The sequence below is a fragment of the Zosterops lateralis genome (assembly GCF_965231275.1).
Source record: "Zosterops lateralis genome assembly, chromosome: W".
Classification (NCBI taxonomy): Eukaryota; Metazoa; Chordata; class Aves; order Passeriformes; family Zosteropidae; genus Zosterops; species Zosterops lateralis.
In genome coordinates this window covers 22,817,981-22,845,830 of record NC_139801.1, presented here as the reverse complement: position 1 = coordinate 22,845,830, position 27,850 = coordinate 22,817,981, and the positions used below count along the sequence as shown (strand labels likewise).

The following is a 27,850-nucleotide window of genomic DNA, read 5'->3' as shown; positions in this document are numbered from 1 at the left end:
CAAGTCTTATGAGTAGCTGAGAGAACTGGGGGTGTTTAATCTGGTGAAAAGGAGATTTGAGGGAACCTTCTCACTCTCTACAACTACCAAAACAAGTTTATAGTGAGGTGGGTGTTGGTTTCTTTTCCCAAGTATCAAGCAATAGGGTCAGAGGAATCTGCCTCAAGTTATGTCAGGGGAGGTTTAGAGTGGATATTAGGAAAAACTTCACTGAAAGCCTTGTCAATCCCTGGCATAAGCTGCTCAGGGCAGTGGTGGAGTCACTACCCCTGGAGGCATGTGGATGTAGCACTTGGGGACATGGTTTAATGATAGGCTTGGCAGTACTGGGGGAACGGTTGAGCTTGATCATAAGGGTCTTTTTCAACCTCAACAATTCTATGATTCTATGAAATGGTTTTTGAAAGTATTTAAGGACAAGAACTTAATTTAAATTTCAATGACTAATAAAGTTATTAAAAAACTATTTATGCTGACTGTATGTCTCTGGATTTCTTTAGAATGATATGGATCCTAGTCATAACTGTCCACAAGGAAGCTGTTTTCAAAATAAGTTATTGATTTTTTGGTTTGAATTTCACAAGAATAAGTTTCCAAATCATATTTTAACCTTCTATACAGCTGTGATGCTCCATGCCTAAAGATGTAACTTTAACAACTGCAACAAGGAATTATGCAAATGAAAAAAGGCAAAGTCAAAAATTAAGTGTAGAAATTACCAAAAGAAATTTGACTCAAACATCCCATTCAAAGATTATATATCTGAAAGGAAGTGAAAAAACCTACTAGATATTTTATACCAGGCTATTTCAGGAATCTCTCAGAAAGTTTAAATCACAAGTTTTTACTATATCATTTTATATGCTTTCCATATTAAAAAGTATCACATATTTTCAAAATGTCTTACTCTCTAATAGCACATTAGAAATCCTTTTACAATAAGTGCCTTCTCATTGACAAGCAAAACCAGCATCTTGAAACAGGTAAAATTTTGATGAATTATCTTACATGTTTAATAAATAATATTCTCCAATTGAATAATACTTCTATGTTTCAATCTCTTAAATTTATTTTGCTTGTAACATGCTAAAATATTTTGGATGAAATGGTATCATTATCTACATGTTACAGTTCTATTAGGTTTTCATGGCCAGGTTTTGCAAGAAGAGGCTATAGGGGTAGCTTCTGTGAAAAGCTGCCAGAAGCTTCCCTTTTATCTGATGGGCCCAATGTCAGTCAGCTCCAAGACAGACCCTCTGCTGGCCAAGGCTGAGCCCGTCAGCGACAATGGTAGCTTTTTTGATTGGTAATAAATTAAACTATTTTTTTCCCCAATTTGAGTCTGTTTTGCCTATGATGATAATTGGTGAGTGACCAAGGCCTTCAGGGCTTTGAGATGGTTGGTAAGGGAATCTGGGGCACAAGTTATATTCTCCTCTTTTCTTGGGGGTGTTTCATAATGATAAGGTATCCCAGATTATCCGTGCCCAAAAATTTTTACTGTATCTTTAACACTTTGCAACAAGGGACTGGGGGGGGGAGGGAATTTGCTTTAGTGTGCACTTTTTTTAAAAGCTGCCCAAGCAGTCTCTCTCCCTCTCACGGTATGGAGTCAGAGATATTGCACAAAGGAAGCGGCAGCAATGCCGGTTGTAGCCCCAGGCTCATCTCTTCTCAGGTGGACCAGGGAGTTGGAGGCACCATGCTGGGAGAAAGCAGCAAAAGCCTTCCAGCTGCAGTCTCAGTCTCTCCTCCTCATGATTTTGGGAAGCTGGAGGCACCTCTGAGAGAAATGGGCAGAGACATCCACCACAGTTTAAGCTACCATTTAGCTGCAGCCAGCCAAGAGGATCAAACCCAGCTGCTTGGTCTTGATTGTCCCTGCCTCTGGGAATACAAATTCCCTCTGTGAGTTTCCAGGCCCTTGGTGAGAAGAACTCCAGTCTGAGCTCCAGCTGTCAGGAGATAAGCAGAGAAAGGGATAAGACAACGAAGGAGGAGGCAGTTGGGAAAAGGCTGACACAATTTTTCCCTTTGTCCTTTGACCAACGCAGTCAAAATCCAGGGCAGCATCTTGGGGTTGTGTGAGCAATTTTTTTGTCTCTGTTTTGGGGAGTCTGTGGGATTGAGCACTTTGTATCTGGTGGTTATTTGCTGTTGTTTTCTGACTGTTGCTGCCTTAGGGTTGTTAAAAATGACCCTATAATATTGGCTTTCACATTTGCGTATTAGTTTTTATATGTTGTTATTGATTGTAAGTATAGCACAATTTATAATTCCTTTTAGCTGCTTGCTAATATAACCTAATTTTTCATTTTAAGTATACACTGTATAGCCCATGGAAATAATAGTGTGATGAATATATTATGTTGATGTATACACCTTATAGCTTATAGAAACAATAGTGTAATGAACATATTGTACTGTAAGCCTTAGCAAAATATAAAATGTTAAAATACTTCTATGTAACCAAAAGAACTGTATAAAGCAATTGTTTCCCACATCTGCTGACTGACCTCTCCAAAAGATGAGTGACACAAACCAGAACACTGGAGAAAAATTAGAGAAGAACTTGTTAACTACTCCTTATCAGGGAAGTGTGAAACAACAGGATAAAGCCACAAGAAGGAATAAAATATATTGACCTGATCTCCAAGATGTCATGTAGATAAGTCAGAGTGGAAAACAAAAACAAAGAAAAGTTTCTAAAACATCAAAAGCTACCAAGAATGTTTGAATAAAGCATGAAACTTATGAATTTGTATGTACTTTAGTAAGGTAACAGTATATAGATAACACTGTCTTAATGTACCAGTGTGTTCATTGGCCGATAGCCAGGAACACTCCAGTGCTGGACACTGTGCTTTTTTATTCCCTTATTAAACATTTGAAAAATATTCTAAGAGTGAACTTTCATTTTTCACAGTGGATTTATTTTCCTGGCAAAGGCTAGGTTGGATGGAGCTCTGAGCAATCTGGTCTAGTGAAAGGTGTTCCTGCCCATGGCAGTGGGGTTAGAACTTGATCTTTAAGGTCCCTTTCAACCCAGGAAAATCTATGACCTCTCCCTGTCCTTATCTCAACCCATGATACTTTCATTATATTTTCTCTTGTCCAGCTTAGGAAGGCAGTGATAGAACAGCTTTGGTGGGCACCTGGCAGCCAGCCATGGTCAAACCACCACAACAGAATTATCCCTCAAAATTTCTTCTATGCTTTAATTTACTTCACATAAACACTCTTCTAGAGAACATAAAAGTGATCTCTACAGTCAACTGCAGAAACCTGAAATGAAGCTACTCATTATTAAACTATATTTGCATTAAATTTTAGAAGTTTGAAGCACCCCAGTTAATTACATAGCTCTGCTGCAAACAAGCAGTCAGTGTACCTGCAGGATAAGTACTCTTAATTTAATAAAAAACTGTTCAACTTTAGCTATTATAAACCATAATGATATGCCTTTTTGTTTACCTGTATATTTAATCAGTAGAATGTTGCCAGTGTATCATATAAAACCTAAACATGAACATGCTTTAAAACTAGGCCCTTTGCCAAAGAACCGAATGTGAATACCATACTGGAAGGCTGAATGCATTTTCTTGATTAAAAAAAGGCAAAGGAAGACCCAGAAGCTGCAGATCATTGTCCATTCTTCTCGCCACTGGAGTGCAAATCTCTCCTGTTTACAGGGAACTGGTGTTGTGGTTTGAAAGCAAAACGAATGAGAGACTCCAAGTCAGAGATATAATTGAATAAGAAGAATGGTAAAAAGGTAAAAGTAAAATAAAATAAATGCAATAACACGAAGGATCACTGACAGAGTCAGAATACAACCTGAGCAGGATGGTGGAAGCAGTCCAGGTGAGGTGCTCTTCCTGAAGCAGTGATCCTGTAGAAAGGTCTGGCAGCCCTGCTCCTCTGGGAATCCAGTGGATAAGTGCCCTTGCACTGTCCCACATACCAGCTTATATCCAGGTGAGAATGCTTGGCTCCTCCCCCTGGGCAAAGCATCTCACAATAGCATGAGAAGTGTGAAATGGGTCCTTGATGGCCCATTAACAGAGATAACCCCTGGAGGGAGTTACCTGTGACTCATGGGCCATTAGCAGAAGACACCCCAAAGGCGTTAATGGGCCATTAGCAGAAGACACTCCAAAGGCCATTAGCAGAAGAGGCAGGGGGCTTGGGAAAACGCTAGCCCACCTGGTTTCAACAGTTCATGAAGATGGTGATAGAATAAATACTTTGTGTACATCCTACACTGCAACCCAGGACAACTGGGAAGGACTGGAGGTAATTCCAGGTGAAGGTATCTCCTACACCTCCCTCAATTCAATATATATTGTTCAGAAACCTGTCAGATCTTTAGACAGGCAGTTTGCTTCTGCATCCATCTAGTTATCACAGGAACAAGTGCTGCAAATGCAAGAACTCAATCCAAACAACCATAAAGATGCACTGCTGGTTTCTTTTCTTTCTCTCCTTCCTTTTAACTGTAATTCAAAGTAATTAATAACCACATCAGTGCTACTCTTCCTACATCAGTATCTTAAGAAAAAACATTGCTGATTAAATTCTGGATAAAAAATATATGGAAACAAACACCAAATCCAGAATGTTACAAATTGTCCTAGTACTGAGAAACTAAACGGAATAGTAACAGGAAGAATGAGTTTGAGAGCAGTGTCTCATCATGAAAGTTTTCTTATTCTTAATTATAAAGTGACTGCAGTTATGTGAATTAAAAAAAATAATTCAAGTATATTTTCACTCACTTTCAGAGGAGATTTTTTTTCCCTAATTTAGAACTATATTGAATATAAAAGGAAGGAATGCAAGCTTTATAAGAAATTAAACACCCATTGATCATGGATTATTCTTGATGGCATTTTCATGCACTTAAACTGGAAAAATGTTATGTTAATTCTATGAGAAGAGTAATAATTAAACAAAAAAGCTTCACCAAAATGAAGACGGCTTGTTAGCACTTTAAGGATTGGTAAAGGTGATGGTGAGAACGTCACAAAACATTCACAAATGTTACTCCTATGTACAAAGAACAATTCCCAACAGGCTAACTTTCCAAAACTTCTTCAGCAGTGAGGATACATTGCCTAGAGATGCATGGTTTAGCTTTCTGATATTGAATATGATTTATGAAGTTATGTCCCAGTGGAAAGAAAACAATGCTGTGTTTTATTAGGAAAACAAAGAAAAAAGATTAATCAAAAATGCTATTTTACCACCAATTTCATATTAGAACCATACCTAACATCCAAAGAGAAGACTAGGCTGCCCTAACACCATGGTTTTCATGTTGTGGTCTACAGATTTCTGTCACCTCTAGACTAATTCCAAGGAGCATGTGGAAAGTAACCAATACAAATATATTGGGTCTGGCTGAGCTGGAGTTCATTCTCCCATAGCAGCCCTCCCAGTGCTGTGCTTTGCATTGGGAGCTGGAAAGATGTTGAGAACACACCAGTGTTTTGGCTACTGCCGAGCAGCGCTGCCACAGCATCAGCAGTCTCTCAACATTTCACCCCCTCACCCCGAAGGTCAGTAGGCTGGGTCTGGGCAAGATCCTAGGAGGGAACATAGCCAGGCCAGCTGACCCAAAGGATATTCCATACCATATGATGTCTGCTCAGATGTAAAAGCTAAGAAAAAGAAGGATGAAGGGAGACATTAATTTTTATGACATTTGTCTTCCAGAGCAACTGCTACACATGCTGAAGCCCTGCCTCCCAGGAAGTGGCTGGACATTGTGTGTTGATGGGAAATAGAGAATAAAACTCTGGTTTTCCTTTGCTTTTGCTTTATTAAACTGCCTTTATCTTGACCGATGACTTCCATCTTATTTTCCCCTCCCTGTTCTGCTGAGGAGGGGAATGATAGAGTGGTTTGGTGGGCACCTGACAGCCAGCCAAGATCAACCCACCATAGCAAATGAGCTTAACAGTCAGTGTCCACTGCAGAGAATTTACATTTCCATAAGGAGAAATATTAAGGATGCGCAAATAAAACCACTGGACATCCATGCTTTGATCTGTTCTTTCCCTCATCTGACAGAAGAATTCTGATTTTTCAGATTGATGTAAATGCACTTTTATACAGTACACAACTATTCATCTCATCTGTCCCAACTACTTCTCCCCTTAACAGACTAGAGCATATTCTGATGCCTTTGATACCAATTTTAAATTTGCCTTTGTAATTTAAAGATCATAACTCACCACTATACTTCCAGTGTACACCGCCTTTTCCAAAATTCTTATTCAACAAACAATATTATAATATAATTAAGACATTATTTAAAACAAACAAACAAACCCACCCCTCAACCTGAAGTGCTTCTAGCTATTTGTCTAGCTAGAAAACTAAAACAAGCAATAGGAAAGAGCAATAAAAAGTGAGAAGGGAGAAAGTTATCTGAAATGCCTCTGCTGAAAGACTAACTTCAAATATAGTCTCAGTTAATGTATAACCTCAATTAATTGTTAAAACATATAGTTAACTAAACAAACTTACCATACAGGTACGGGAGTTTTCTCCTATGAATGAATCTCTTAGCACCTGAGTAAGTTTACTTGCTCTGAATGGCGTATGAGGTTTATTTCGGCCTAAGGCTCTAATGCACTCCTGAAAGAACAAATAGGTTTCCATTTCATAAAATCAGAGTAAAACATCATATATATACAATCCCCATCAAAGAAAAATACATAATACAAATGCAATTCAAAATCAGAAAATATATGCCTTAGTTATGTTGCTGAAGTTATGTAAGATTGAATTCAAGAAGTTAGGCTTTCATCTCATTAAGCTCAGTAGAGAGGTTGGAACTTTTAAAGTACTTAGGAGCCTAAAAACTTTCTGAATCTCATCTAAAATGTTTACATATATTGAATTCAACAAGAACAAAAAAATTGTTGATTTTAAATCTCCAGACTAACAACTATTTCTGATTACGATCTGCAAAAGCCTGAACGATCTACAGCCTCTGCCAGCAGAAGCAGCATGGACTATGACTCGCATTAACTCTATCAGTTAAAAGCAGTAGCTTTGATTCTGGCTTCACCACTGACTTTCTTTACAGCTCAGAAGAAAACACTGGTGCCTAAATTTTCTGAAAGCTTCCACAGGTCACAAACCTAGTAAGTGTAAGCTCTGTATCAATGTACTCAATATAGGAAAACACTTGAAAATGTAAGCCACTCCCTGTTTAAAAGCATTCTTCATGAGAACAGGGATAACATGTACCTCCCCTTTCAGTCACAAAAATGGTATGGGGCTAAACTAATATCTGTAATTGGTTGAAGAGTTCCAGAGAGAAATACTGTACAGAATATTAAGAAATTACTATAGAAGTTACAGTAGCAACTAAGTACAATAGCACAAACCAAGATCGCACTAATCTAGACATCACTTCTGCCCACTCAGAGTTCTAACATCAGCTAATAAATTACTTCTTACAGAAAGAAAGTTCAAATTTAAATTTGTTTTGCTGCTGTTGTCGTATTTGGAACATTAATTCCCATTTCTGGCTTTGCCTTAATACTGTGTGTACAGGCATCTCTTCAGATTCAGGGCTTTCCTGGTACAGTTTTAACATGTTTACACAAAGAACTTATTCAAACAACTGTACATCAAAATCTTTTCATACTATAGCTTTGTGTTTAGCAAGACTAACAGATGGAATGGCTTTTGTGTGACATGAGTAGTTCTACAGCAGTTCAGCTAATCCTCGAGCTGCATCCATATCCTTGTGGCCTACTGAAATTTCCTAGAAACACTTTATATGAAGTTCAGTCACACACTAAGGCAGTACAGAATCTGGAAAATATGAAAGCTAAAACTTAAGGCATCATTCTCAGCCTCAAAGCCCAGTTTGTAGCCTCTGTAAGTGATAAGTTCACCTTCTCTGTCTTATTGGGACCAGAGGTTTGTCATTACACAACCAAAAACTCACCTCCTTCTCCTCAGGGTATGCAAAACTGGCCTCAGCAAACCACCCTGTGCCTCCACAAAGGGGAGTGTTTAGTCATAGTCCAGTCTCTCACAATTGTATCAAATGATTTGCTATAAAGAGCACCCAAAAAACTCAAAAAGGAGCAGAGTTTTAGATGTTTTTACTGTAAAATATTGTATTGAGACAAGAGTCCTCAAACCTTCATTTAGGCAAAGTCTCTCAGTATTGGGATAAGTTTCTTCAGGAGAGAAAGACATCACCAAAAGTGTTGTCAAGCCCTGGCACAGGGAGCCCAGGGCAGTGGTGGAGTCATCATTCCTGGAGGGATTTAAAGAGCATGTAGATGGGGCACTTGGGGACATGGGTTAGTGGTGGGCTTGGAAGTTCTGGGTTAATGATTGGACTTGATGATCTTAAAGGTATTTTCCAATCTAAATGATTCCATGAGTCTATGATAAATGGATTCCTACTTTTAAAGGTTATAGTTTATTTGCTAATTCTTTCTGGATGTAGTGCTGTTGTGTTTTCTTCTTCAGTTAATTAATTAACAGTGTAAATAAATGCCATTAAGGTCTTCTGTTTTCATTTGTGATAGAATTAATTTTGCTCCTAGTAGCTGGCACAGTGCTGTGTTTTAGATTCAGTATGAGAATAATGCTGATAACACACTGAGTCAAGGGCCTTTCAGTGTCTCATGCTTTGCAAGGGAGGAGCTGCACAAGAAGCTGGGAGGGAGCACAACTGGGACAGCTGATCTGAACTGGCCAAAGGAATATTCCATACCATACAATGTCATGCTGTTGGGGGTTAGATTTGTTCCTTTTTTACTTTAAAGAATTTTTTCCCCATAAGTTACTAAGGAGACTAAGTGTTGGATACTTAAGAGTACTTGACCAAAACAAAGAGGTAGCCAAAGCTCAGTTAGGGAGATTTTTCTTTATCTGTTGTAACTCCAGAAGGGAGGGGGTAACTGCCTTCTCTGATAACAAGCCAGCTGTTAAAAACCGGGTGGGGCATTGCTTCTTATCTCTGTTCACTCTTCCACTACCCCCATGGGAATATCTTCTGTTAATAGGGCCATTAAAGCTCACCAATGACATGATACAATTCATCATCCTATTGTAAAATGTTCTACCCAGGGAGGAGAAGCCAAACCATTTTCCACCTAGATAAAAAAGAGCCATAAGTCTCACCAGACATCCAGTGTTCCCACAAGATTCCCAAAAGAAAACCAGACCCATCTCTGGACCCTTGGCTCCACAGGATCATCTCTGCTTCCAACAGGACCACATCTGCCACTCCAGGAGGGCTGACTTTTGGAATGTTTCCAACACCCTGACCAACAAGGAGTCAAGTTGTATTTCTGACTTTGTATAGGTTTTCTAAACTTTATTGTTTGTTTGCTTATTCTCTTGTACTGCAACATTTATTTTTTTTAATATCCCTAGAAAATAACTGCTATACCTATTCCCAAAATCTTTGCCTGACAGCCTTTTAATTGCAAATTTATAATATTTTAAAAAGAAAAAGGCAAAAAGCTTACATTCCAAGGGAGACTCCAATCTTCCCTGGCAGATATGTGTCTATCTAAACTAAGACGCATGCCCAGTATATAAACTGGGAGTTACCTGGAAGGGGGGAGGCTGATCACTGCTCAGGGACAGGTTGAACATCAGTCAGCAGGTGGTGAGCAATTGTATCATGCATTACTTGTCATTTTTGGGTTTCATTTCTCTCTCTCTCCTTTTCATTACTATTATTAGTAGCAGTAGTAATATTTTTTACTTGGTTTCAATTATTAAGCTGTTTTTATCTCAACCCACAAGTTTTACTTTATTTTCCTGATTCTTCTCCCCTGCCCACTGGATGGGAAGTGGGGAGTTAGCAAATGGCTGCATGGTTCTTAGTTGCCAACTGGAGTTAAACCACAACAGTCGCTTTTGGAGCACAACATGGGATACAAAGAGTTAAGATAATGACAGATCTGACCAAAGTGTGTTAAAACAATTTTGTTATGGCCACTCATTGTTTTGGTTAAATTGTCAGCAGTCACAATGTTGATTTATTTGCTCTCAGAATTGTCGCACTTGTTCTCAGGGTTGTGGTATGTAATACCTTACTTCTTGCATATGTTCCCTGTGGTGATGTTTATCCTCCATGGGGCCTGGGCTAATAAAATTATCATTTTGTTGTAGTTTGCAGTATTGGCTTATGATAGGATAGCATAGCTGGTATGTGTACTCAGCACTGCAGTCACCTCTGTATTTCTGGAGTCATCTATTGGGATCTTTGAATAATTACACCTTTTGTCTTTTCTCCTTGAAGAGTCAACCTAGAGAGGAGACTTCCTTCCTTCCTTCCTTCCTTCCTTCCTTCCTTCCTTCCTTCCTTCCTTCCTTCCTTCCTTCCTTCCTTCCTTCCTTCCTTCCTTCCTTCCTTCCTTCCTTTTCACCCAGGATGATTACAGTAGCATTTGAGAATTTTAAAGATTTTTAATATCCTTTGAATACTTTTGAAGCCAATCAGGCTCTTTTGCTAGGAACCAGCATGTTGTTGGATGTGGTTCAGGTCTTGTTTAAACAACTATTTAAGAACATCACCCAGACATTTGCCCCAAGGCTGGATAGTTATGAGTGGCAGGGTGTGTGGGATAGTATGGGCAAGTGCCTAGGACAGTGGACACCTCCAACGTTTTTGAACCTCACCTCTAAACTGTCACAGCTAGTCTTTAGCTAAGGCAAAATAAATCTGGTCATGGCAAGTCCAGTTTGGCTGACCTGGCTTGTTCTAGAAGTCTCTAGGTGAATAAGAGAGCTCGTGCAGAGACCTCAGCCAATCATAGCTAGTCCAGAGAGCAGACATATCACTGGTCAAGGAGCTGGGCAGGGATAAGACTCAGACTAATCAGTGTCTAGATCTGGGAGTTTTGAACTCCCTATATAAAAGTTTCAAACAATAAAACAGGCTGTTTGTCTCATGATCAAGAGGACTCAGGTCATGATTTCTGTCTCCCTACCTATGACCCATCACATAATACTGAACAAGTGCAGAATATGGAGAAACTAGTAAAAGATTTGGGAAAAGTATGCTGTCAACTTAGTAATTCCAGAGAGAGACAAATCACTGCAACATGCTGGAGCCTGGCCCTGGCCTATCAAGTCCTGTTCAACACTGCTCAGTACCCTCAGGGAGAAAAGAAAGTCTCTGGATCTGACAACAAAACAACAGGCCTGACAGCTACTCCAACCCCAGTGACAGGCACTGCAGCTACTCCTTTCTGGCTGTGGAAAAACTCTCCCAGAGGTATAAAAAATTGTTCTAGGAGTTTCATCAACAAAAAGAGGTCCTACTCCCCACCTGTATGGACCTGCATCTCAGCTATTAACAGTAAGAGTTCTTTTTCTCAAAAGGAAGGATATAGAAAATACACACTGTTGCTTCGCGTATCTGTCTCTCAGGCCAGCCCAGCGTTCGGTTGGACCACCCTGCTAGCTCTGATACGCCTCAACAGTACCTTTGCGTGGGTCTTGGCTCCGCAGCACCTTTGCCTTGGCTGTCACGGCCATGGTTCGAAAGAGGGGACACTCTTAAGGCTCAGGAAGAAAGGTTTTATTCGGGGATCACAGGGGCAGTCCCTGGTCCCAGGCCTGTGCCTCAGGAGAGTGACCCAGGGCCTGGTCAGCAGGGAGTTTTTGTTTGCCAGAAATCTCAGGGGTGGGCACAAGTTACAAACCAATGAAACAAAGCAAGGTGGCTAATACCAAATACAATACACAAACTTCAACAAATCAGGTAATTTGGGGTGGGGTCTTGGGGTGATCCACCAACCACGGTCCGACACCTCTCCGAAGGTTTCGGGCCTGGGAGATGATGGACATGGGGGGGAGAATATACATTGTGATGGGGGAAAAGACAATGGGATGACCAAACTCCAGGCAGAGGATTAGGGTTGTCTTGGAAACTCTTATCAACTTCTGATAAGAACCATTCTAAGACAGGAACTTTACCTAGCTAGGGTTAAAGTCCAAACCACATTAAACTTCTAACTAAAAACCTATGAAACAATTCCAGCACCCCCACAACACACCACAGCAGGACCAAGGAAAGTACATGAGGAAGTGGGATGGAAAACCTACCTTGACCCTAGAGGCATAGGTACATGAATTGCAGGGAAAAACAATCATAAATGGGGGTTCTTCCAGGAAAGTTGCTGTTCCCATCTCCAGTGAGTTTCCCAGGCAGAGTGGAAGGGCTGAATTTACCTCTGATTATATGGAAAAGAATTCTAATCCATTTCTACAAGTAAGTGGAGAATACTATGACCAGGACTAGAAAGACCCTGCCTCCAGCCAGGTGGAAGAAAGGGATTACCAGGTTTACTAGATAGCGTGAATCCAATGGTCTGGCACAGCAGCCCCACAGGAGTACAAGGCTTTAGTAGACACTGGTGCACAGTGTACCCTAATGCCATTGAGATATGCAGGGGCAGAATCCATCTGTATTTCTGGAGTGGCAGGGGGATTCCAACAGCTGACTGTACTGGAGGCTGATCTTAGCCTGACCCTCCATTGTGACTGGCCCAGAGGCTCTGTGCATCCTTGGCACAGACTATCTCAGGAGAGGGTATTTCAAGGGTGGACTTTTGATATAGCTGTCTTGAAGATGGAGGAAGTTAAACAGTTGTCTACCTTACCTGGTGTCTTGGAGGACCCTTCTGCTCTGGGGTTGCTGAAGGTTGAAGAACAGCATTGCTACCACAATGGTGCACCAACAGCAATATTGCACCAACCGAGACTCCCTGATTCCAATCCATAAGCTGATTTGTCAATTGGAGAGCCAAGGAGTGATCAGCAGGACCCACTCACCCTTTAATTGCCCCATACGGCCAGTGTGGAAGTCTAACAGAGAATGGAGATTAACAGTAGATTGTCATGGACTGAATGAAGTCACATCATCATTGAGTGCTGCCATACTGAACATGTTGGAACTTCAATAGAAACTGGAGTCAAAGGCAGTCCAGTGCTGCCACAACTGATGTTTATGTGCTTTTCTCAATCCCTCTGGTGGCAGAGTACAGGCCACAGTTTGCTTTGACTTGGAGGGGCATCCAGTACACCTGAAAACAACTGCCCAGGGGTGGAAACACAGCCTAACCATCTGCCATGGACTGATCCAGACTTTATTGGAACAGGGTGAAGCTCCAGAACTCCTGCAATATATTGATATCATTGTGTGGGGCAATATAGCAGAAGTTTCTGAGAGGGAAGAAAATAGTCCAAATCCTTCTGAACAGCAGTTTTACTATAAAACAAAGTAAGGTCAATGGACCTGCACAGGAGATCCAGGTTTTAGGAATAAAATGGCAAGATGAATGTTGTCAGTAGCAATGTCTCCACCAACTAGTAAGAAAGAAACAAGCTTTCTTAGGTATTGTAGGATTCTGGGGAATGCACATTCAAAATTACAGTCTGATTGTCAGCCCTTGCTATCAAATGACCTGGAAGAAAAATTATTTCAAATGAGGCCCCTGAGCAGCAACAAGCTTTTGAACAAATCAAACAGGAGACAGTTCATGCTGTAGCCCTTGGGCCAGTCCAAATAGAGAAAGATGTAAAAAATGTGCTCTATACTGCAGCTGGGGAGAATAGTCCTACCTGGAGCCTCTGGCAGAAAGCACCAGGGAAGACTTGAGGTTGACCTCTAGGTTTTTGGAGTCGAGCATACAGAGGATCTGAAGTCTGCTATACTTCAACTGAAAAGGACATACTGGCAGCTTATGAAGGAGTTCAAGCTGCTTCTGATGTGATTGGCACTGAAGTCCAGCTCCTCCTGGTACCCTGGTTACCCATGTTGGGTTGGATGTTCACAGGAAGGGTCTCCTCTGCACATCATGAAACAGATGCTACATGGAGTAAGTGGGTCGCACTGATCATGTTACAAGCTCTGATAGGAAACCCCAGTCATCCAGGAATCTTGGAAATGATCATGAACTAGCCAGAAGGCAAAGATTTCAGAATGCCCCTAGAAGAGGAAGTGACGTGCTGAAGAGACCCTACTGTATAATGAAGCGCCAGAACATGAGAAGTAATATGACTTGTTTACTAATGGGTCCTGCTGTCTTGTGGGAAAGTATTGGAGATGGAAAGCAGCTATATGGAGTCCCCTATGACAAGTCACAGAAACTGCTGAAGGGGAGGGTGAGTCAAAGTCAGTTTGCAGAGGTGAAACCCATCCAGTCGGCCTTAGACATTGCTGAATGAGAGAAATGGCTGATATTTTATACTGATTCATGGATAGTGGCAAATGCCCTGTGGGAGTGGTTGCAGCAATGGAAGCAGATAAACTGGGAGCACAGAGATAAACCTGCCCAGGTGGAGAACCTGGTTGTGAAGGTACATCATGTGGATGTTCGTGAACCCAAGAGTCTGGCCACTGAATAACATCAGAACAACCAGCAGGTGAATCAGGCTGCTAGGATTGAAGCGGCTCAAGTGGATTTGGATTGGCAACATAAGGGTGAATTATTTCTGGCTTAGTGGGTCCACAACACCTTGGGACATCAAGGAAGAGATGCAACATCTAGGTGGGCTCATGATCAAGGGGTGGACTAACTATGGACACTGTCACACAGGTTATCTTGGAATGTGAAATGTTCTGCAATCAAGAAGGTAAAGCCTCTGTGGTATGGGGGATGATGGCTGAAATATAAGTATGGGGAGGCCTGGCAGATTGACTATATCATATTCCCCAAACCTGTAACAGCAAGCACTGTGCGCTTACCATGGTGGAAACAACCACCAGACGGCTGGAAACATACCCTGTGCCCCATGGCACTGCCTGGAACAGTATCCTGGGCCTTGGAAAGGAAGTCTTATGGTGACATGGTGCTCCAGAAAGAATTGAGTTGGACAATAGAAGCCATTTTTGAAACAACCTCATAGACACTTGAGCCAAAGAACATGATGCTGAGTGGGTGTATCATATTCCCTATTATGCACCAGCCTCTGGAAAGATCAAACAATGTAATGGACTGTTAGAGACTACACTGAGAGGAATTTGTGGTGGAACCTTCAGCCATTGGGATATATACATTTAGCAAAGGCCATCTGGCTAGTCAACACCAGAGGATCTGCCAGTCAGGCTGGGCCTGCCCAATCAAAACTGTTAAGTACTTTAAAAGGGGATAGAATTCCTGTGCACATTAAAAATATGCTGGGGAAAACAGTCTGGGTTATTCCTGCCTTAGGCAAAGGCAAACCCATCCGTGAGAATGCTTTTGCTCAAGGACCTGGGTGCACTTGGTGGGTAATGTGGGGTGGGCAAGTCTGGTGTGTGCCTCAAGGGGATTTGATTTTGGGTAAGAATAGCCAATGAATTAAATTGTATTATGTTAATAACTATCCAATATTGATCTGGCTTCAACTGCAACAATCCAATACCACACACCATCTTTCCTGTCCTGAAGGACTGCTATGACAGACGGAGCCCAAGGTCATGGACTAAATGAACTCTAAAGACTTTTATAGGAATGGTCCATAGACTAAGGGAATGATATCTGTGTGCATATCTATCAAAAAACAGGAAAGGTGATGGGGTATTGGAAAGTGTGGGACCTGGCATGATGTAAATGGTATGGATTAGGGTGGAGACTGTCCTGGTTTTAGCTAAGATAGAGTTCATTTTCTTCTTAGTAGTTTGTAGTGCTGTGTTTTGGATTCAGTGTGAGAATAATGCTGATAACACATGGATGTTTTGGTTGTTGTTGAGCAGTGCCTACCTTGAGTCAAGGGCCTTCCAGCGTCTCATGCTTTGCCAGGGAGAAGCTGCACAAGAAGCTGTGAGGGACCATGGCCAGGACAGCTGACCAGAACTGGTCAAAGGGATATTCCATACAATACAATATTCCCGGTATAGAAACTGAGGGAAGTTGGTCAGGACAGGCTGATAGCTGCTGGGGGGTGGGCTGGGCATCAGTCAGTGTGATGAGGAACTGTATTGTGCATCACTTGTTTCTCTTGGGGTTTATTTCTCTCTCTCTATCTCTCTCCTTTTCAATACAATTATTATTATTATTATTGTTATTATCTTTAACTTTAGTTCAATTATTAAGCTGTTCTTATCTAAACCCATGGGTTTTACCTTATTTCAGATACTCCTTCCCATCCCACTGGGGAAGGGGTGAGGGGATTGAGTGAGCAGCTGCATGGTACTTAGTTTCTAGCTGGGGTTAAACCACTACAAAAGATATCTTTTTTTTAATCTTTTCTTAATTAAAAAAAAAAAACCAAAAACAAAAACAACTGAGATCAGTAAGTATATTTCCAGTTAGTATTTCAGACCTTGAGTACAAGAGTAAGTTATCTGTCCCCCCATTTTAGGTGTATATTAAAAAAAAAAAGCATTCAAATTCAACTACTGGGTTGTTGGTTTGGGTTTGTTGGGTTTTTTTTTTAAACTACATGAAAACTGATGGCATAATGTTTCTGCAATGTTTTTACTTGGTAATTACCAAGTGTTTTTTCAGGTATTTAAAGGAAAATCAGAATTATATTTTACATGTCACATCAGTAGACAATGTAGAGAAGCAAAGCCTGCAAAACCACTCATTTCAATAGTCATTGCTATTATTTGTGGAAGGCTTTCACCTACTCAAAGGCAATGGAAACACTTCAGTTACCTTGAGTGCTAAAAGGCTCTTGTTAATTTCCGCACCTTCCAGTCGAGTCTGCCTATCTGCACTAGAAGTATCTGCTCCTCTTTCATTGCCAGCCAAATCAATCAGAGAAAATTTACCATGCAATTTCCTTTTCCTTCTGAGAATAATCTGAAACACTGCATGGCTTCGAGATGAGTGTGCATTTGCAGATGTCTGGCCGGATGTCCTTTAACAAAAGGAAAGAAAGGAAGGACATATGAACAGGCGAAGGACCATATATGTTAAGCACATTACCCTCAGAACATTAGTTTTTTCAGGGCATAGTACTGTGTTTACTCATATAATTTGATGCACACAGTATAATTATACCTATTTGTCCAATCTTTCAAACAGAAATGGAAGATTAGTATCATTTTACTGCTACTCTCTTAAAAGCAAGAATAAACAGATATCCAAAGATTTCAGACTATCAGAGAGTTTATATGCAAAATGCCACATGTGGTACTTTTATCTAATCACTCAGCAGTCTATCACAAAGCTAATTTTAAAAACAATAAAGCTGGATCTTAAAAAAACCCCAGCTTTTATACTTTTGTCACTACATATCAAGGCCTTTTAGAACTGAAGAATCTTGCAGTATTCCAGATTATAAATGATGTGAATTAAAGTCAGTAAACTGGCTATATAATGCATGCAATTCACATCCCATAGAAAAATTAGTTCATATTTCTCTCTGGCTGAAAAACTCTAAACTATCTTTATTCAAAAGATAGGCAGATTCCTTACTTACGGCCAATATTATCAAAAATACCACTGCATATTAAAAAGCCATCGCTATGAAGAGACAAAAAAAAAGTCTTGTTGCAATTCTTTAATTTGCAATGAAAAATTGGTGAAAGCTATGGGAGATACCTGCAGCTGTTGCCTATTTCAATAAGCTTAAGAACATCTTCAACACATTTGACTTCCTGTTCCTGTAATCCCACCACCTGGACTTGCTGTTTACCATCTTCTAACACTCTTAATTTTGTCTTCCTGTTCAACAAGTCAAAAACCTTGGGGAGGAGGGGAACATAACAGTTAAAGAGGAGCTTTAAAAGACATTTTTGCTTTAAATCTCATATCAAAATATGCAAAACATTCCATGCACAATCCTGCTTGAGCAGGGAGGTTGGACCAGAAGACCCACTGTGGTCCCTTCCAACCTGTGATTGAAAGGGAAGTGTAAAGAATTATTTGAAATAAATCTTTTAGTACCAAAAGGAAAAAATCTTTTATGTGACAAACTCACAATCTTGTTTGTGAAAGAGAAATTCCATCTTCCTCAGAAAAAAAATCAGGTACTTACCTTACCACTATAGATCTCAAAAAATGTTGCATATACTTGAAGTTCTAACTTGTTATAATTTGGCTTCTTTAGCATTAAAAAGACATCTCTAGCTGTGAATACATTTACAAAATAAAAACAAATGTAGTTATGTATTTTCATTTAGTGAAGACTCATTAATACATAGCAGTCTATTTTACAGCATATATTTTGCAAGTGTAACAGTCAATCAAGTCAATCAATTAAGAAACACTGCACTTTAAACTGCCACATTATGTTGGAAGATGCAGAAGACTCAAAAATTGTAAATTCAATCATCATTTATATTTCTTACATTTCTTAAGTTATCTATAAATATTTACCTTACCGTGCAAAAACTACACACCTAGAAACTACTTTTTATGTTACCAAAGCTCCACTGTAATGTAAAATATGTAGACCCTTATGTTTGTACAACAGGAAGTAATATATTGACTTCAACTAATTTGCAAAAAGCCAACAGAACAATAAAGTCTCACCTGCAAGTGCATATATTCCTTTAGAACAATCTTGGTTCTTTCCTGAAAAGTCACCACCCATAGTCTAAATTAAAAAAAAAAACAAAAAAAACCAAAAAAAACCAAAAATACACTATAAAGATCACAGAACTGCATCTTACATATTTTTTACTTATTAGAATTCATTGAAGTGTATAATACACAAAAAGAAGTGTATTGCTGACATGTACTTACATGGGTTTTTCCACTGCCTGTTTGTCCATATGCAAAGCAAGTGGCCATTCCCCTTTCAAATATGATCTCTACTAATGGTCGAGCTGTAAACCTTAAATGTAAAAACAACAGTATTTAAGAAATTTAATTACTTTAAAAAGCCCGCGCTACCACAAGGACACTTTAAATTTTAATGCCAGAAGTGACAAAACCGGTTCTGAACTTTGAGAGGCCAAAGGACATCTCCACATTAATTCCTGAACTAAAGAGACTACCAGCTCTAGGGCATTCAAATATCCTAAACAATTAGAGAAAAGCTACAAGGAGTTTCCCATTTATTTTACAAAAATTTTATTTTTCTTCAAACCCTGAGAAAAAGATTTTTCTTGTTTTAGTGATGCAACATGGCACAGTTTACTACATGAAGTTTGGAGCTCCCTAAAGAAGGCACCATTATAAGATGCAGAAGTAGGACAGCGCAGCAGTTAAATGCTTAGATTTTGCCAATACAAAAAAATCCACTACAGTTTTTGTTCCTTAAATCAGCTTCCAAGATTATGTTTAGAAGACAAGTGGTCAAAAACACATTGCATGTCGTAATATTTCGAGAACATAGTTACCCTGAGACAAGGCTCAATAAAACGTCTACCCAGGCTTATCAGAATGGAAAAATCCAGTTATCCCTTAAGCATTATTTGATATGTCAAAAATATTTTCCAAAATATAATTTTTCTATTTTAGAGAATTAATTTTTACTTAATAAATGTAGCTATTGTTCCTAATTCAGCTGCTTATCACCATTACTTCATGAAAATCTCCAAAAGCAAAAGGTAACCTTATGGTGGTTACCTCCACCAGGTGATGGAGGCAAGTGTCTCTCTTCCTAAACTTTTTCCAGGAGTTTACAAATAAAGGATGTTTAGTGACAGAAACAGGAACAATTGTTAACAGAAACACTAAGGTGTTACAACCTCCTTTCATTCCACTTTGGAACAAACACGTCACTTACAAAAATAATATGGGAAAGATTAAGCCATTGAGCAGCAGAGGGTTATGCAAAAATCTAAGTTTAACCAAATCATCAGTTTTCATCAAAAATGTACCAGATCATTCCTGATCATCTTTAGTCTTTCTTTTTTGCATCCTCCAATTATATACCTTTTTTTTTTTGTCCTCAAGTAGATATTCCCAAACAGTTTCAGGAAACCTATCTACCTAAGAAGCACATTCCATTATCTCTGCTTAATTGAGTTTGAAATTATTTATTTTGCTGATTTATAAAATATGGACTTAATTAAATGTATTTTAAAATAAGGCAAAATACAAACATATCTAGAAAATTTTTGCAAAGCATTATACAACTCCAAATGGTACCATGTCAAAACAGTCAAACTTTCCTTCTAGTAGAACCTTTATTTGCAATCTTGATCCTTCGGAAATATAAACTCTGATTGTCCTTTAAAATTCAAAAGGCATTTAAGTTTTTTTAATACAAAAAAAAAAGCTTGCAATTCAGTGTTGCAGCTCATGGATTCAAAAATACTTAAAATACAGCTTAAGTAAAGTAATATTAAGAAAATAGAGTAGTACATTTCTTGAGAACATTTTTCAGTATAGAAATATGAGTAATTTTAGCATAATTGAAGAAAACTGAAGTAAATTGTTATACTTTTTTCCACCATTGTGACCCTGGTAGTTCTGGTTAGAGCAGAACATGATACCTATCTTCTTCACAATTGTGTTACTACAGGAGGCCTTGAAGTAGATTATCCTTCATGTAATTATCATTATTGTGCCGTATGAGGGAGGAAAAAAAGCCTGTACTGCTATACAGACTAGAGATTTATTTTTTTCAGTATGAATACAAGCATCTTTCAATATTTTCCCATATTACTATTAATTTATTATGCAAATAATAAAAATTTTGCTGAAGAAACTCAGTACAAAAACATAATAACATTGTATGTCAAAAATATCCCTCACATTTAAACACTATGCTCACAAAGACAAATAACATGAAGGAGGGAGATTACAGGAACTGGTTGTTAAGGGGGAGGAAAACTTGCAAGAGGCTGTAAGGAAAAGGCTAGACAGAAAAGCAAAACTTGAGACAAAGGAAGGACATGGTGTGTAGGCCCCTTTGAGCCCTTCTGAGAAATGTCTCATACACTCAGAATGAAGGAACTGGAAACAGTCAGGTGTTCTATGACATATGCCATGAGATATGTGTCCAAGGGATTTCCATGGGCATGATTGCCTGCTAATAGGGTAATAAGTTATCAGGTAAAGGCGCTGTCTCTCTCTCCTCTAGCCTCCAGTGTTGTTTCACTGCATCTCTAGCCAAGTATTCTTGAATCTGAATCACTTTCCTCCCCCTCTTGTATTGAAAAGTCCTAAGGGATACTGACTCTCTACCCAATAAGTGGGCAGGTAGAGCCAGGAAGTGACCTCTCAGCTATAAGCCGGGAGAAAATTGAGCAGACAACAGATGTCTGGGAAAGGCAAAAGCTCAACTGCTCCTCTATGTGAAGATATTATCTGTGTGACAGAGGCACACCTCACCAGCTAGATCACTCTCCCATAGCCCTCTACTATCATGAAAGAAAAGATGCTACCAGTAGACAATCATTAGAGACAGAAATTTACAAGGACACAGCTTTGTTGTCTAGAAGTTTTTTTCATTAGTGTAAACTAACAGACTAAAAAGTTTTTACTTTTGCTACACTTCTTTTACTTCTATCAAGCACAAGACAAGTTTTCATTGTCAAGGTCTTTTAATAATTCTCTTATCCACCTACAGGATGTTAGCATCTAACATCAGTCAGGATATGATGCCTACTTTGACTTCCTAATTGTTGGATTAAAACCAAGAATTAAGATAATTCTCTGTCCCTAGTCCTTGTTATAAATGCATATTATATAGTTGGCTTTTCACAAATATTAATGAATACTATATGTATAATTGTACTTTATTATCTTTTATTAATAGAATTTAGAAAGGTGATGAATTTATATTTTCTGATTCTAACATAGTGTTAACAGTCAAAAGACTAGGTTTTTTTCTCTTTGTAATATCTAAACTGACCAAACCAGAAGGTATGGAGGGTCACCCTGCATTCCTGCATAAAGACTGCTGTTTCTTATCCAAATGAAGATAACCAAAAACCTCAGAAGAAGAATTTATGAGACCCATGTTACCAGACGGAGTAGAGTCACCTACAGATGGATCTACCAGATAAAATGATTCGGGAGGAATTGAAACTGATCACACCCAAAGAGAATGAATCGTGCATTAGGGTCTATTGAATATGTAACACAGTGATCCTTAAAACATAAAATCTGAAAGGGTAAAGGTGTGCTGCTGGCTGGCTTTATGTCAGGGACCCTCGGCCTAGAAACTTTTGCTTTTCTGTCTCCTAATTGTCTATTTTTATTTTTTTATTAAACTTATAAATTTTTCTAAGAAAGTGAACCTCGTTTTTCACATCCTTAAGGCTATGGGAAGCACTTTCTAAGCATAAGGAAAATTATCTTAATCAAATTCCTTTCTAATATCAATATTCTTGGCCAAAAAATTCACAATATTTATACTCCGTACCAAGATTATGACTTGTTATGGTGTCTAACCTTGTCTGCTACTGTATCTAATCCATTTAGCAACTTGTACAAGGTAAACAGCTACTTCTAAACAAGTTTTTTTAAGTGTTGTGTACATTATTCTGTTTCAACTGTGGAAGTGAAACAGAAGAATAAAGGAGAAAATGAAGATCCAAATACCATGGGGTCTCTCTCTCTGCTCTTTCCCCATCCTCTCCTGATTGGTTTGCCTCCTGAGGAGGCAATACACACTAGAGCCTGGAAAAGTCTTGGAGGAGAACTGAGAGCAGGATTCAGGATAAACAGACCTAACCAAAAGTAAACAGGCAAAAGAATGGAGTTAGCAACATACATATCTGATAGCAGAGAGAATAGAAGTCCATGACCAAGGTAAGCCCACAGTTATTGACATCAAAGATATATGAGAAAAAAGATTCCCAAAAACCCCCATATACACATACCTGTAAACCATTTCATTAGGAGCCATGTCATCAAAGGCATAATCAAAACGAAAAGTTTGGTTTTCTAGGTACCTTGTTAAATCCACCTTTTGTTTTGGTTCATGTACCATGACAACATCTTTACTAGGAATTGTTATTACATCAAGGTCTTTCATTAAAGTTTCTATAAAATAAATGAAATATATATATATAAGTAGCAACACATCACTATTTTTTACATTTTTTTCATTGTTTACACTCTTATAATGTCTCAGATAACACAGCTCTTCCAAGTAACAACACTGCAATGGACTTGGGCTTCTGATATCTAGATAGTAATCTGCTAAGTAAGAGATTTGAAGTCTTTGAAGTCAATGTCCTATCTTACCAGGTGCTAGAAAATAAAGAAAGGTTGTACAAAGGTGATTAGAAAACCTAAGATAATTAATGATAGCACTATCATTATGGCTTCATTTTAAAATTCTGTCTTTTTATTTTTCTTAAATCCCTAAAGTTATAGTCATATCTTCACAGCTTTCAAAAAGAAAAAAAAATTCTTTTCATTCTACATAGTTTCATTTTTGTATTCCTCCTGGAGTCTCAGGTCTTTAATATAGAATTTCTCAAAAGTAAAATGTTTTCTTTAAATTATCTTGTAAGCAGAAACATGCTGCACATGCTAAAGATGTTTCCTATCACTGGAAATGAACAAAAGCCATCTAGATGCAATTTTAGTAGTAAGCCCTCAGGTTATAATTACTACATAGCACTACAATTTATTGCTAATTGTTGTATGAGATATGACTCAGCAAAACAGAGAACCCAGCAATCCATGAGATGTACAAAAATAACGATCCTTTCTGTGTACAGACAGAATCACTGCTGTCTCCTACATGCATTTCTATGTAAAATTTCTTAAGTTCAAGAATTTGATATAGCTCTATACAATCAGATAGACATCTTTTCATCCGTTAAAATGCTGATCAAACAGCACAATGGTTACTATTGCATTACATTACACACCAACATAAATATGTATTCAAGTCACTATTTATTCAGTTTTTCAACTGCACTGCAATGAAATAAAATGCAATTATTCTGCAGCAATCACAGAGAATAAATAAGGAATAATGATGAAAAGATCTATATAAAGGTAATTTTTTTCAGAAAAAAAACTTTAGTTAAAGCAGTCAAAAGCTGTTTTTTCTTAGACAATTGTTTTAAATATATGTCACTGAAATAAAATCTTAAAATGTCAATCTGAAGACCTACGTCCTGCAAAGTCAATCCACAAAATTATTGGTGCTGAGAACACCTAAAGATTTTGGTGATAATTCTGTGTTTGTGAGACTTCCTGAAATTGATTTATACACTTGATTTCTAGTAAATTATTTGAATATCTTACAGCATTTCAAAATACAGAACATGAAAGGGAAAAGATAATATTTTGGACACATTTTTGCAATATGAAAAACTATTTATATTTTTCTCTTCAGGGTATTACACACTCTACTTTTTTATATAATTTTATATAATTTTAAAATGTAGCAAGAGAAATATTGTTTCTTATGAACTTTCAAAATTAAAGTGAATGTTCCCAGAATACTGCATTATATGGGTACAAGATTATCTCTATGGTTCCTCCCCAGCATAGATGATTTCATTAATACCTTTTTATTATAGCTTATTCTTAAAAATGCAAAATAACTTTAGTGTGAACCTCATTTTTACTTAGACACTCATCTTCCTACCAACAACTCAGAACTATTTTTAATAGCTCCAAACCACTAATATCCAAGATATCTGCACAGAATTGAGTCCCACTTCTGAAACCTAATTTATGCCTCATACCAACTTGCTGTCAATTATTGTATTTTCACTTTCTCCACCTCCAGTGCAGGTTGAAGGTAACATTCCCCCCAATGTATCACATTTCTAAGTTATATTTTATTAAAGATAACCTCCAATGCTACAAAAAAAAATTGAACTGCTACCAGACTTGTATATTGAATGCCCTTATGACATAGATTGTGAAAAATAGTTTCAATCAATCAGTTTTTGAGATTATGCATTCCTTTCAGATCAATTTAAAAAAGATACAGGGAATAAGAAAACAGTAAAAGTAATAAACAAAAAAGGGAGTGGAAGCAGCAACATGGAGGGGAAAAAATAAGACAAAAGAAAACTAACTATATATTCTAACATCAGTATATGTTTTCCCTTTCCTATACAATTCTCCCATGTTCCTCTGGATATCTTCCAGATAACTCTCAATGTGTACTTGACAGTACAAAAATAGTAAATGCATCCCATGCTGTTTCAGAGTCAGAGATGTTCTTTGAGTCCTTAAGATAACAAAAAAACAAAGAGAAGGAAAGAAACATCTTTCAAAATAAAAATCAGCTTACTTTAGTGTTGGATTCATACAGGCTTCAATCCAGATGCATTTGCAGTTCATAATTTCCCATGAAAGTAAAGAACTTAATAGAAAGATTGGGATTTAACTGGAGATGAAAACCTAAATGGGTTTTTTTGGGAGGGGATATAGACTCCAGGCTGATCAACAGGCAGTAAGAAAAAAAGTTGTAAAGCAAATCATGCATGAAAAGAAGTCACTAAGGAGTGATTCCAGTACGTAAAAATAATTGTTTAGTGCAATTTTATATGGCCTAAGGTATCCTGCCCAGCCCTGAGTAGCAGTTCCAGGCGGTACGTCTCCAGTTTGTCTATAACCTGCTAGCCCTGCAAGGGTATCTTGAACACCCTTGAGCACCTTAAATGTCAGAAGACACCAACATTCAGGCACCTGAATTGTACCCTTGATGTCTGATTAAAAACTTGAAAGTACAAATATACATGTATAACAAAAAAGTGTAGGAAAGTTTTCATTCAGTAGCTCACTGAACAGGAGATCACTTAAAGATAGTTTAAAAGAATGGTGACCCTAACACAATATAAAAATACTGAAGAAATTACAGTAGAATTAATTCCCAGATCAACTAAATGCATCCTAGATGACCTTGGGAAAAAATTACACTCCATAAAATGGTGACAGTTAAACTACTTTTATCCCTGTCTTTATTCAGATTAGCATAAGTTTATAAATTTTCTGGGTACCTCACACATATTGTCTAGTATAACAGATTTTTGCCTATGATCAGTATTTCTAGACCTCTTTAAATTAAATAATGTTACTATTGGAAGCAGTTTTTCAGAGAAAAAACTCTGCAAAATCTTAAATGGCCATACCTTTTTTATTGAGTGGTCGTTTTCGTACACAAACACATATCCTGTGCTCATCAATCTACAAAGGAAACAATTTTTCAGTGAAACATACCCAAATTCCAGTTATACAGTATTTTACTTCTATTCTTGAATAACAATATCATTTAAACAAATATAAATTTACAAGACAGTGAGTCATCTGAACGTGTAAAAGCCCCTTCTGTCTGCACAGTAACCTAGAACCCAAAAGGGAGAACCATACATTAATAAAACTCCCCGCAAACAGTGACCTGATCCTGCAGAGTATCAGGTATGTCTTGGAACATAGCAAGCAAATCCAGGTGTAACAGGGTAGATATGCTATTGACAGAAATTGTCACAATATCTTTGATTATGCCCAGGTAGAATTCTCAGTCTTGAGGGGTACAGAAGAGGTAAAAAGCAGAATTAGGACCCTAAACCTCAGAAAGTCAAACTTTCAGTGCTAGCGTATGGAATCCCTTGGGAAACTGTTCTCAGAAATAAAGGAGCAAATGAGACCTGAGAGATATTTAAAAGACATTTTTTTCATAGGATGCGAGAGCTCTCAATCCCAAAATGCAAGAAGTCAGGCAGGGGATGCAGGAGGCCAACTTGGCTAGGTCAAGACCTCTTAGCCTGTTATAAGTACATATTATATTATTGGATTTTTGCAAATATTAAAATGAATTCTATATGTATAATGTTAGAAAACTTTGCTGTATTAATATAAGTTTCTTTTATTTCTGCTATTAACAAGACTTAGAAATAGTAGTGTGATATATATATATATATAATTCTTGGACTATAGCATGATATGTAGAATGCTTTCTTGTTCATGTAGCTAACTCAGAAGAATGGTAAAGATAATCAGGAAATTCCCCACATCCTTGGATTATCCTTTCTGAATGAAGAGAATGGTGACAGACCTCAGAACTCTAAAGGAAGAATTTATTGATCCTCTGTTATCAGGGTGTGGGTCCACAGGATGGAGCCACAAGGAAAAATGTTGATCTGCAAGATGGAATGGGAGCAGGTTGGGGGTTGAAACAAAGCAAAAGAATGTTTGAATAATGCATGAGGGTCTATGAATATGCAACATGCTGGTGCATTTAAATAAGTGTTTCTGAGATGGTAAGGTGTGCTCTTGGCTGAATGCCAAGCACCCAGCCGTTTAATATTTTGCTTTGCTGTCTCCTAATTGCCTTTTTATTAAACTTTTTAAAAAATTTACCAAGAAAGTGAACCTCATTTTTCACATAGACAAACTAAAACACAAAACCAAAATGCATATGCAGTTGTAATAGATCTAGTATATAAATTTGCATATAAAATATTGTATTAAAAGTTCAGACTATTAAAATCTACCGGAGGCATCTCCGGGATTCCAGGACCCATTGTGCAACTGTGAAACCACAACATTTGCAACAGAAATGACAGGGTCTGGCTGGAGATGGCCCATTCATCAAGGATGGACTTCTACTTCACGGCTACTCAAGATCTGATATCAGTCTTGGAGAAAGATCCGGAGGGTGATCAAATCAGCACCCCAAAGGAGGAGTCCTGGAAGACTCTTGAGACTTCTTTCTTACTTACTGGAAATCTTTTCAAACTTTAATTGGGAATAAAGAAATACATGAATATTTGGACTTTTCAATAGACATAGCCTCCGGACAGAAAAACTGTATAAAAGCTGTACACCGAGATCCAGCATTTGTGGGCAAGGTTGGATGGCACCGTTGCTGCTATTAACCTGTCCACCCAGCATTCGATCGATGTTGTCCAATTTTATTGTGGCCTTTTAATTTGATCTTGGAAAATTGCTAAATAAATTCTTTTATTTTGAATTGGCTCTTGATCATTTATAACACAGTGGAGGCAGAGGCACATCCTGGGGAGATTAGA

General features: G+C 38.2%; 1 protein-coding gene across 8 annotated transcripts in view; it reads right to left on the bottom strand.

Annotated features, from left to right (window-relative positions):
• Positions 1-27,850, bottom strand: part of LOC310922093 (kinesin-like protein KIF2A) — a 195,143-nt gene that overhangs the window by 15,670 nt on the left and 151,623 nt on the right. For all 8 annotated transcript variants that reach the window (XM_083882424.1, XM_083882419.1, XM_083882425.1 and 5 more), the window contains 8 exons: positions 25,952-26,006; positions 22,724-22,886; positions 18,687-18,777; positions 18,474-18,537; positions 17,977-18,068; positions 17,541-17,683; positions 16,650-16,854; positions 6,535-6,645 (listed from right to left, as the gene is read on the bottom strand). In XM_083882424.1, the coding sequence (XP_083738550.1) occupies positions 6,535-6,645; positions 16,650-16,854; positions 17,541-17,683; positions 17,977-18,068; positions 18,474-18,537; positions 18,687-18,777; positions 22,724-22,886; positions 25,952-26,006 (924 nt within the window). The remainder of the gene's footprint in view (positions 1-6,534; positions 6,646-16,649; positions 16,855-17,540; positions 17,684-17,976; positions 18,069-18,473; positions 18,538-18,686; positions 18,778-22,723; positions 22,887-25,951; positions 26,007-27,850) is intronic.